This window comes from Psammomys obesus, unplaced genomic scaffold (genome assembly GCF_907164565.1).
Source record: "Psammomys obesus unplaced genomic scaffold, mPsaObe1.curated_primary_1811, whole genome shotgun sequence".
Lineage (NCBI taxonomy): Eukaryota > Metazoa > Chordata > Mammalia > Rodentia > Muridae > Psammomys > Psammomys obesus.
Window position 1 is genome coordinate 8,623,922 of NW_026587216.1, and position 12,242 is coordinate 8,636,163.

At 35.7% G+C, this 12,242-nt stretch overlaps 1 protein-coding gene across 1 annotated transcript in view; it reads left to right on the forward strand.

Annotated features, from left to right (window-relative positions):
- Positions 1 to 12,242, forward strand: part of LOC129673534 (potassium/sodium hyperpolarization-activated cyclic nucleotide-gated channel 1) — a 187,575-nt gene that overhangs the window by 60,190 nt on the left and 115,143 nt on the right. The window contains exon 2 of the mRNA XM_055603382.1: positions 5,314 to 5,532. Coding sequence (XP_055459357.1) covers positions 5,314 to 5,532 — 219 coding nt within the window. The remainder of the gene's footprint in view (positions 1 to 5,313; positions 5,533 to 12,242) is intronic.

Consider the following 12,242-nt stretch of genomic DNA (forward strand, 5'->3'; position numbering starts at 1 on the left):
AAGTTGAGGTAAATTTATCTCTCTAAAGTTTACTGCTCTCCTTTCCTAGATATAACACCATGTAGTTAGGTTTTGTTTGTCTTAAGAGGAACATTACAGTGTACTAAAGCATTGCAAAGAGTCTAAGTATCTTCCTTTATGGCTTCTTATATGTATATACATATCTACACATATAAATTATATTTGCAAATATTTGTAGGTAAAACCTACTTGCTTCAACTTACATGTAGAAAGAAGTGGGCCATAAAAATATTTTTATATTTTGGAAAGATAATTATGGTGAAATAATAACTATAAATGATTAGAATAATTTTTGATCTTGTAACAATTTTCTAACTAGTGTTATCGAACTCAGAGTATAAAAATGTGGGTTAATGGACAGACCACACTTTGATCTGCTTCAAATTTTCCTAACAAAATGTACAACATTAAAGTAAATATGACAAAAATATCCGTGATCTTAAGCATCATTAATTTTTAATTTATAAATCTAGTTACTGTAAATTTTTCATTTTATCATCATTAGAGAAGCCATAAAAAGTACACCAAACAACTCAAGAAATTAATTGACCAAAAAACAAGGAATAAGCAAGCACCCCCACTCACTGGTTTTTGGAGTGAAAGGTAATCTTTCTATGGATATATTTCATATGTTTTATATATTTTAAACTGCCATATAAAATAAAGAATCATGCTATATCATGCCGACATTTTGGTTTATATGTATCCTTGCATTTAATTCATATTCAGTGCTTCCTCTTACCACATTCTGATCTCACTTTTCTTCTCTCACTCATCTTTCAACATACCCAGAGCAATCCATTTTCCCCAGCATGGAAAATATTTATATACCAGACTCCACAGATGAGATAAAAACATACACTATTATTGAAGTCTAGCTTACATATACTTACTAAACTGAGCTCTGGTTTTAAATGTTTGATGTCAAATGACAAAATTGTATTCTTTTTATGTCTAAATAAAGCTCTATTCAACCATAAATATCTTAATAGAAGGGTTAGATTCTTTGGATAACTTCATTTTGATACTATAACCAACATGCTTGGTTTCTGCTCCATCAGTTTCTTTGAAAATGAACTCACACATGCTTTGACTAAAGAACACTGAACATCAGGTAGACCACATTTAATTGGAACCCACATGACATACTCACAGTAAAAAATAAATTTGTACTATTATACTATAGAAGTAAAAAAAAAAATTCCCCTTTAAAGTAGACATTTTCTAGTGTTATTATTTTTGTCATAAATACATACATTTAATCATTTTAGAGACATACTAACAAAACGAAACAGTCAAATACACATTTAAAGGCAGTTATAATTCTATTTCAACCCCAACTCACGGGACAGTTACAGTCCCAAAGTCAATTCATTGTTTCCACTTTCCAGCACTGCCAAACCGAAGCCGACCAAACGTTCCCTGCCCTGACTATAGTCACAGGTATATAGAAAGTAAAAGGATAACGTATTCAAATGAACATATACTCCTAGGAATTAACAAGCTGCCATGCCTCCCTACTTGCCACTCTCCAGAAAAAAATACTCTTTGTTCTATGTCTTGTCATAAGAATTCCCCAATGCAACCGTCTGACTTATATCTCTACATGTGAGAGCATATTTCTTCGATGACTGGAGAAATAGATTGAGCACAGTGATCGAAATGCCTTCGGCTCAGTGAACTTACCCTCCTCCTCGCTTCTTCCCTTGCTCAAATATCCTCCAGGCCCTCTGTGATGACATCACTCTCAGTGAACTATATTTCAGATTTCACTGAGATTTTATGTGCTTAGCATATTTATACTGATACTTGTTATAGATCATGAAAACAACTGATTCGTGTATTTAATAGCCTTCTGTAGTAATGAATTTACAATTTCTGCTAAAGCTGATGGGCTGGAAATATATTTCATGTTTTTTTAGGCTAAAGTAGATAAATATGAGTTAGAATGTCGTTATGTCATGCAGACTAGTATACCCTATATAAGCATTCATATTTTTTTCTCTGCAATTTATGTTTTAGCAAATTTAGAAAAATTAGAAAATCTTCAGGAGAAGCGCCTAGAGAATATTTTATGCTCAAATTAGAAAAATATCAAAATATATTATTATTTCTCTAATAAAATTCTCAGGTAAAATTGTCAAAGACGAGTATTGTGCATCTGTGTGTGTGTATGTAGTGGGTAGTGTGTGTTGGGTACTGGAGACAGAGCATAGGGCCTCATGCATGCTACCAAGCATTGTGTCTTTTTATTACTTTATTTATTCACTTTACATCTTGATCTTAGCTCCTCTCCTCTGCTCCCGGTCCCACTTTCCCTTCCTCTTCCCCCTCCCTCCTCCCCTATTCATCAGAAAAGTGGAGCACCTTCCCTACCCACCCACTCCAGCTCATCAAGTCACTTCAGGACTGAGCACATCCTCTTTCCCTGTGGTCTGGCAAGGCAGCCCCTCCAGGGGGAAGTGATCAAAAAGCAGGCAGCAGAGACCATGCCAGAGACCACCCCACTCCCCCTACCAGGGAACCCATATGAATCCTGAGCTGTCCTTGTCTGTGTACAAGGCATAGATCCAGTCTGCATGATCCTTGGTTAGTGCTTCAGTCCCCGATAAACGCCTCTGGGCCCTGTTTAGTTTGCGCTGCTGATCTCCTCGTGGAGTTCCTCTCACCTCCAGATTCTTCTACCCTTCCCCCAACTTTTCTGTGATACTCCCTATGCTTCATCCAACGCTTGACTGTGAGTCTCAGCATCTGCTGCTGGGTGGAGCCACTCAGAGGACAGCTAGGGAACTAGGGAAAGGGCATAGGTGGAGAAAAGGGAGGATGGGTGGGACTTGGAGAGGATGAGGGAGGGGCTGCAGTGGGCATACGTGAATAAGTTGTAATAAATAAATGAATAAATAAATTTTAAATGTCTTTTTAAAAGTTTTTTTTCCCCTTAGGAAAATCTGTACAAGAACAATTTTCTAGCTATGGGACCTTGAAATTTCCCACTTAATGTTGTATATTGCTGCCACCTTAAGAATCTTAATAATTTTCTGTTACAATTTTTTTAGATTTTTAATAAAATCTACTGAAAATACATATTGTGGAGCTTGTAGAGCAGCAGCAGGAGGCCATGCAAATGACTTTTCATTGGTGGGGCAGCAAGATGTATACAGACGTAGATCAACAATGTGGCCTCTTATGTGTCTCCAACATGACCAAGCTATAAATGGAGCTGGGTTGGTAGTGGATACAGCTGCAGCGTTAACAAAGGCAGTGATAACAGCCATGAGAAAAGCTGAAGGTGCCTGTAAGACAGGACTCCTGGTGTGAGCCTTGTCTACCTGTAATTCCCAGGACCCCACCCCTACAGTATCTGTACACATACCACATCTCATCTTTGTTCTACGGCAGTGCTGGCAGCACTCATGTAAACCATTGTAAAAGTAAAGTTGTTTTTTTTTTTTTTTTAATGCAGATTGCAATTATCACATCTCAAATATTCATGTTCAGTCTGGAAATTTCCTGGAAGAGTGTCAAATATGTACATACTTAGAAAAGCAAATTAATTTAAAATAGTATCATACTTTATAGCAAGTAACATTATTTTTCATATGGTGCTTTACATGAACAAATTACTGAAATTTTGGTTAAACTTTTGCTGTAACTAAACAGAAAATAATAGGATGCATAAACAGACATTTAGGATTATAAAAGAAATATTCATATAGCTACCTCTGTCTTCTCACATACCCTTGATAAGTTATAGGATAGACCAGAAGGAGCATTAAAATGCCATTGCCTAGATTACCATTAAATTTGATGTAAAAGCAATAAATGTGATCCCTGCAGTAGAATGTTCAATGTCTTGACTGCTCTGATGAATACGTGGACCTAAATATGTAATAAAATTTCACGGAACTAAATGAGCAAGTACACAAAGGAGTGCCAGACACAAATCAGGTCAATGTACTGTCTTTATGTCCATTTCCAGTGAAGTAGTTATATCTGTAATATTTGATGTGAAGACAGTACTACACAGAAAGCTGAGTGAAGCCTCCTTGGGTTCCCAGCTTCTTGGCACTTGCATGGAACTATAACCGTTGTCTCATAATACAAAAGCACAACTAAAAATTCCCACTGACAAACATGAGACTGATGTCTATTGTGTTAAATCTTAACAGAAAAATCATTCAGTGTGAATCATCCACAGCACATGTACTGAAATTTACATCGTAATGTGATGTTTTTAAAAATCCATCCTAATGTTCTCACAGCCTATGAAACATTTTAATAGCTCCAGGAACACTTATATCAACCAAAAATATATTTTATTTGAAATTAAAAGATAGAGAAAAGTATTTGTGATTTTGCATTAGCCAAGAACCACTGTTGTCACTATGAATTTTATCCTTGAGAGTGGAGCTAAAATGATATAAACTGTGCTAGCCTAAAAATGATCGGCAGAAGAGTGCTTAAAATTAGTCAGTGAAGATTAACATGTAATTATTCAATGTGTTTTATATCACTGTGATACCAAATATTTTTCTATATTGAAGGTTTTAAGTTATTCATCTATTACTATTACCTCATTTTATTAGTAATAAATAGTGTATAGGAAAAGTCTTCATATTTTATTATCTTTAGTCATTTTCTTTTGGGTTTGAATTACTGACCCACCATTTTGATTCAGGAAAATAGATATTGGAATAAAATTTTGAAATGACATTAAAAATTTACCATCATAATTAACACAAGTCAGGTCTGAGGAGTTTTAGAATGTCAACCAAATTATGACTGTATTTCTGAAACATGTTTGTTTTTCATTTATAAAACACAAAAAGTACTAAAGACTACGCATATATCAAGTTGTAGTCATAAAGTCTGCACTATATATTATTAACAAAAGTTCTTCTATTGGGATTCATTGCTTGGACTGACCTGCACCTGTCTCAGCTTGCAAACATAATTACTAGAGAACTGTCATTCTCTGGAAACATTCAATGAGACTCAACATTTATTCTCAATAGTATTTTGTGATGACACTTGTACAATATTTCCAACTGGAATTTTACTTTTAAAAACAGCCAATTTAAAACTGGCTAGGAATGCATGAACTACAAATGGTGTCATTTCTGTTTTATCCTAATAGGCCAGATTTGAACATCATTGGGTCATTTGGTTAGCATCCAGCAGGAAGTTTTTGCATACTTGCTAAATTCCAGTGCTTCTGCAGATAAGTGGCACTTATTTTTTCCTTTTATTATCCCAATGTCTCAGTTCACTTTCTCTTTTCTCTTGTTTCAGAATGATTCTTGGGGGAAGCAGTATTCCTACGCACTCTTCAAAGCCATGAGTCACATGCTGTGCATCGGCTATGGCGCCCAAGCCCCTGTCAGCATGTCTGACCTCTGGATCACCATGCTAAGCATGATTGTGGGGGCCACCTGCTATGCAATGTTTGTTGGCCATGCCACAGCTTTGATCCAGTCTTTGGATTCTTCAAGGAGGCAGTATCAAGAAAAGGTATGTAGTTTTCTCTCTTCAACCAACTTCTTCGTAAAGATTGAATTGAATCAGCCTAGCAAACCAATCTTTCTCTATTAAACTGTAAGGAGCAGAAATATTTGAAGTAATATTTAAAAATTACAGTAAGGAAATACAATCTGTTTTGATATTTTAAAATCTCATCAGGATAATTTCTAAGCACTTGTTTTATTTTTGTCTTGGGTGATAGACACACATGTATACACATCATATATATCTTGATGTAGCTCAAGTGGTAGCTTCTTCCTGGCATTCAGAGGCCCTAGCTTTAATCCCCTGCACAGCATATACCAGGCTTGGTGCAACTGATCTGTAATTCTAACATTGGAGAGTTGAAGTCAGAAGAACTAGGAGTTCTCAGTGATATCCTTGGCTATATATAATGGGATTAAGTTTAACCTGTCTGATTAAAATAAAATACATAAATTTTCATTTCTTAAAATTTAATAATATGTTTAAAACATATGAAGAAGATATATAAGATGTTACCATAATTCAGGCTTTATATTCCATGAGTTAAGTTTCAATTACTTGAATAATAATATAATATAAATTCTGTTGGTGTAATTTTTAAAAACTTCTATTTACACTTTTTTATATCTCTTTCTTCTTACTTTACCAAATTAACTTCCTACACCCCAACAACAGGTAGGAGAGAAAAACGTTTAGTGGGAGAGGGGGTGCAGTTTTCTTAGTTGCTTCTTGCTGGTTAGGGTCTTCAGGTTCCTTGGAGCCAATCCAGTCCTCTTTTCAGGAGATCTTCAACTTCTTGTCTCACTGCATCAACAGCATCCAGGAGCTGCAGGAGAAAAGCAGCAGCAGCCTTGTTCTTTCTCAGCGCTCCCCAACATTACCTGGGCTCTGGCACTCATTTTCTCTCCAGAGTCCTTAGATTTAAACTATCTGCACCTGGCAAAGATCGCCTCTCAGAGCCCACACAGAACAAGTAAGCTGCTGCTGTGGACCATCTGAATCAATCCCACATCACACACCTGAAATCAAAACAAAAACATGCTTATATCTAAACAAAATACTTCACCAACACATGCTATAAGAAATGGAACCCTGCAGAAAGGGCCAGACAGCATTGCCCCTCTGTCTTTACATTATCATACAAACACTTCGCTTTATTTCTACGAAAATCGTCATGCTCTCCAATCTTTAAAGTCGTGTTTATTGCTGCTACTTTGTGTTGCTGTGCCCAATGTGTTCACAGAAGTGACTGACTACCTTATTAAACTTCTCTTAAAGGAGTAGAAAGCGACAAAACTATGTTAAGCAATGATTTCATTATTTTTAAGAAATATTTTCATTATGTAATTTATTATTTATACTTAATGCTCTGTAAATGAGTTTTCGATCTTTCTGAAGCAAGGAGTTCTATTCAGGCCTGGAAGGAGAACCTACTGCCTATCAACTTAGCAACCAATAAGTCACATTGACCCTGATGACTGTTACACTAATAATCTTTTAATGCCAGGAGAAAGTGTTCAATCTCGGGATTCCAGAAAGGAAAAAAAAAAAAGATTCCAGAATTTATTTTCTAAAAATCTCTCTCTCTTCAGACAAAGGGAAGGTACATAAATAGATACTCATGTATGGTAATACAAGCATGTAATCTCAGCCAATAGAGAGGCTAATAGTGAAGCTCTTAATCTCAGTGGTTCCTTGCCAGTCTGGGCAACACAGTGAGACTTGAAAATACATAAAATAAATATACAACTATTTATAAGTAAGCCCTTTATGAATAATCATGTATGCATACATGTAAAACAACATAATTCTGTTTTGAAAAGTATTTTATGTATACTCAAGTGATGATATTTGAAGAAATTGAAATCATAACTTTCCATCACAATTTATATATTAGTGTAAGGGTAAACTTCTCTAAATATCCACCTTGTTCAGTGCCTTAGGTTCACGGAATTGATGTTTCCTTAAACCCACGCATCAGGGGAAAAGATCTTCCTATCACAGTGTACGTATTTCCTTGGATCCAGATGGAATATAACATTCAGATGATTAGAGTTTGACATTTTCTAGGAGGAACCCTAGAGCTTTCAAATACAGTAAAATGTATGTAAACCTCAGGAGTATCTAAAGCAAGTGAGTGGGCAGAGTGAAGGATGTGACAGAGAGAAACCTATAGTTATTTTCAAGAAGAAAAAAAAAAGGTTTGCTGCTTGAAAAAGGGATTTGGTTATAGGATTCTTAAAAATTTAAAAGCTGACCCAGCATTATTCTTTCAACTAAACTTCTCTTGATGAGTTTAGGATTTAAAGCATATGCATACTCATAATTACCTGATTATATTTCTCTATTTTTTCTTTTATTTTGAGATCATGATATTCTGACATAATTTCTCCCTTCCCTTTATCCTCTCCATACTCTTATATGCCCTCCTTGCTCTATTTCAAATTGGTGGCCATGCTTTTTTATTAACCATTGTTATATGTAGATATGAATATACATATATATGCATATATATGTATTCCTAAATATAACCTTTTCAGTCTGTATAATGTTACTTGTGTGCATGCTTTCAGGGCAAAGCATTTAGTATTGGACAGACAGTTGCTGTGCTCTTCCTTGGGTAAGCCGCCACCTCTCTAGTTTACTTTAAATGAATAGAAATCCGCTTTGTTTTACAATGTGGTTTGAACAGGTTGCAAAGGACAGCAACTTTGGATTCCTACCCTTCTGTCTCAGTGCCCTCATTAGCTCAGAGAAATTAGGAAGACTAGGATGACCAAAAATCAGCTTCTAGACAATTGTCTAAATCAGTAATTTCATATATAATATTATACCTTCTACTTGTAAATTGAAAAATATTTTACAGGAATTACAATTTTAATTCTATTAGATTCAAAAGGCTTTTTAAAAAACTTTCAGAACTTTTTTGTCTAAAGACATCTTTTAATACTTGTTTATTTATTTACTACAATCTATTCACTTTGTATCCCAGGTGTAACCCCCTCTCTTGTCTCCTCCCAATCCCACCTACCCTCCTTTTCTCTTCTCCCTGTATGCCCCCACCCCAGTCCACTGATAGGGAAGTCCTCCTCCCTTCCATATGACATTAGCCTATCAGGTCTCATCAGGACTGGCTGCATTGTCTTCATTCCATAGAAGCTGAAGTTCCTCTGTAGAGAAAATGTATCCTCTCTTCTAGCCTTAACTTGAGATTGTCTACATTGCCATTTGTCTATTGACCCATTGGAAAATCACCTCAAGGATGTTGGTAACATTAGGAGGCACAGATAATAACAGCAAGTAGGATATAATAGAGTCCTACTTAGATGGGAAGGTCTATGATCAAATGAATCATAAACACTTGCTGATAGAATAATTGGGATAAATGTAGGAATTTGAGCAATATAAGTAGGCACAGCTGCTGAACACAACTACATAAACAATATTTCATGAGTTGATGGGATGCAAGTAGACATCATAGAAAAATAGTGTGTTGCGTTGTTTCAAAATATTCTTTCTAGTAAATGTATATTTATTGAATGTTTACTTGTGTGGCATCTATTATGAGAGGCTTCAAAATAATGAACAAATAGAGACACAGCACTAGTCCTTCTGGATTTTCTTACAGTTCAGTAGTTGGGAATAGGAGCACCAGACCATTAGTAAAAAGGTTTATAGGAAGTTCTGCGTCATGAAGTCTTTTAATTCTAAGAGTTAATAAAAGAAATGTAACAGCATGATAAGACATTATAAGACTTTACATGTAATTTATGTTGAATATAATGGGATGAGAGTGTGAAGAAATAGGAGTGGCTTGAGATCTCACACAGACTTTGCATCCAGAGCCCCATTCGCAGTGCAGAGCTTTCATAGGAAACCTCAAGCATTTTATCTCCTGCTGAGGACTCTACTTTCTCACATCAAGCTTTTCTTTCACTCTTCCATGTGGAAATAATTGTCTGTGGTCACAGCGCTGTCAACTTCTCAGCCTCTTTCAGTAGCAAAATGACTAAGTCCTCATCAGCAGAGTGTGAAGAGAAATGACCGCGTGTCCTGTTCTTTATCGTTTGTTATGCTCTGGAAGAGAGATGTGCCCATGGCACAGTTTCAAACACCGAGGGAAGAACCGGGTTAGGAGTATGTGGGGTCTTGTGGAAATGTAACTCTAAAAACCATACACCAAACTTCATGAAGCAGAAACTTTAGTAGTCTGGCCCAAGAATGTTTAGTGTCACTAAACAAAGTCACTAAATACATATAATACATGGCAAAAATTTGGAAAGCATCCCAGTTGGAGGCCAGTTTGGAGATTGTGTGTTTACAGACGGCCTCTGAAGCAGAGCCACACACTGACCTGTCTTCTGGGTCCAAGAGTTTGTTTTTGAAGTTACACATTCTTAAGTCACTTGGGTTGGATCCATTTCTTGTATAAAGTTAACATTTTCCCAGCATAGGTTCCCCCACCATACACATCCACACTGAGAGGGTTTGTATGCTATTCCTTTTTAATTTACTATTTATGCTAATTAAAACTGTAATCTTACATAAGTTTGTGCAAATTAAAAAAAGTTTTTTTAAAAAAAGATTTATTATTTATACAGTGTTCTGCCTGCATGTACGCCTACACACCAGAAGAGGGCACTAGATTTCATTTTAGATGGTTTTGAGTCACCACGTGGAACTGAACTCAGGACCTTTAGGAAGAGCAGCCAGTGCTCTTAACATCTGAGCCCCCTCTTCAGCCCCAACATAAACACCAGGGAACAAGTGACTATTCTCATTAAAAATGCCAAGGCAATTCTGTTACCATCAATTTTCCATTCCATATGCTTAGCCATCTCCCCGCAGTTTATGCTAAACTACAGCGTGATCAGTGAGGTCCACAATGTCTCTCTCAATCTGCATGTGACATCCATAACTCCCCTGCCATCTTCCTAAGGGATTCAGTCATACTTTCCTTCACTGTTTTTGAATCCTGGCAGCTGTTTTCATATTGATGTTTTGTCTATAGGGCTCAAAGCAGTGTCTTCTTTCTGTTCATCTTTCTGGTCTCTTAAATATAATTTCTCTTAAATATAACTGCGAATGGGGCTCTGGATCCAAAGTCCATGTGAGATCTCAAGCCACTCCTATTTCGTTTCTTAAGAAGAAGAGAACCTTTGCGATTTCATAGGCCCCTGCTCTGTAAGAAGATGGAAGACAGGAACTGTGAGATAGACAGTACAGCAGAAAAATAGAATACAGGGCAGAGCTGAACACAGACTGCGTTATCTAGGTGCTTCCTGTGCCCTTCCGTCTACCAAGAGCTGGAAAGTCTCTATAAATTATTACAGGAATACATTTTCTTTATCACAGATATCACTGCTATTAAAACTTATGGAAACCTCAGCCACTAATTATTTCCCCTGACATTTCAATTACAATCTAACCATTTTTTTTTTTCTCAAAGCCTAACACACGTTTTTCATTTTCTTTCCAGTAAAAGTTTCTATAAAACTAAATTATAATTTCTGGGTCATAAATACTATCGTAACTAACTTTGTCACTCAGAATTTTTTTTTCTTTTAAGAACACATAAATTGAGGAAACTGCTTTTTTTAAAAAAAATATTTTTCTTATTAGTTACATTTTGTTCTTAAAAGTTATATTGCTAGTCAAAAATTTAAAGAGCAAATAAAATTGTGATAGATAAAGCATATATAAGCCACATTAACACAAGTTTTTATTGAAATAAAATATTTAAAATATACCATTATTTTGCCTAGCTGTTACATTTTCAGATAATTACATAAAATATCCCAAATTCGTTGTTTAAACTTTACCAAATACTATACTTTCAAAGATTTCTATTCTAAGTTAAAACTACAATTAATTAAAGAAGTATTTGTAAAGTTACTTAAGTAACTGTATGTAAAGCTCTATTAAATTCCTTAGCCTTGGGGCTGGAGAGATGGCTCAGAGGTTAAGAGCACTGTCTGCTCTTGCAGAGGTCCTGAGTTAACTTCCCAGCCAAAACATGGTGGCTCACAACCTTCTATAATGAGATCTGGTGCTCTCTTCTGGTGTGTAAGTGTACATGCAGGCAGACACTGTATACATAATACATAAAATCTTTAATTAAAAAAAGTTAGCTCAGTGGTTAAGAACAATGACTCCTCTGACATAGACATACGTACAAACAAAACACCAATGCACATGAAATAAAAATAAACAAATCATTTAAAAAATTCCTTAGCCTTGGCACACTTAATAAATATAACATCCTGATTCAGCACTATAGTTTTGTTCATGATATTTAGAGAGGACCAAAGGAGTCAGTGAATCATTTAAGTGTTATTTTTGGAAACACCTTACATGTTTGGGTTCAGATTTCTAGATTAGTGCCTTCCTGCTCAGAGAATGACCCCAAAGATAATAGCCAAACTGCTAAAGTTTGGTATATAGACAACAATGAGGAGACACAGAACAAAGGAAGAAAATGGGAGCTCTAAGTAAATGATATATTTAAATGTGGTAAAAAGAAAACTTCACCACTCAAAGTCATCATTAATGTTCCAGGATTCCTGGTAGGATAATGTTGCATGGCTTTCAACAGGCCTAGAGTGGCTGCTGGGGGTTTTGTTGTTATTTTTATTTTTATTGTTGTTGTGTTGTGAGTGGTTTAAGATTTTACTTCTCATCTGTGTCCCTTTGAACTCTGGTCAACTTAAAAGATG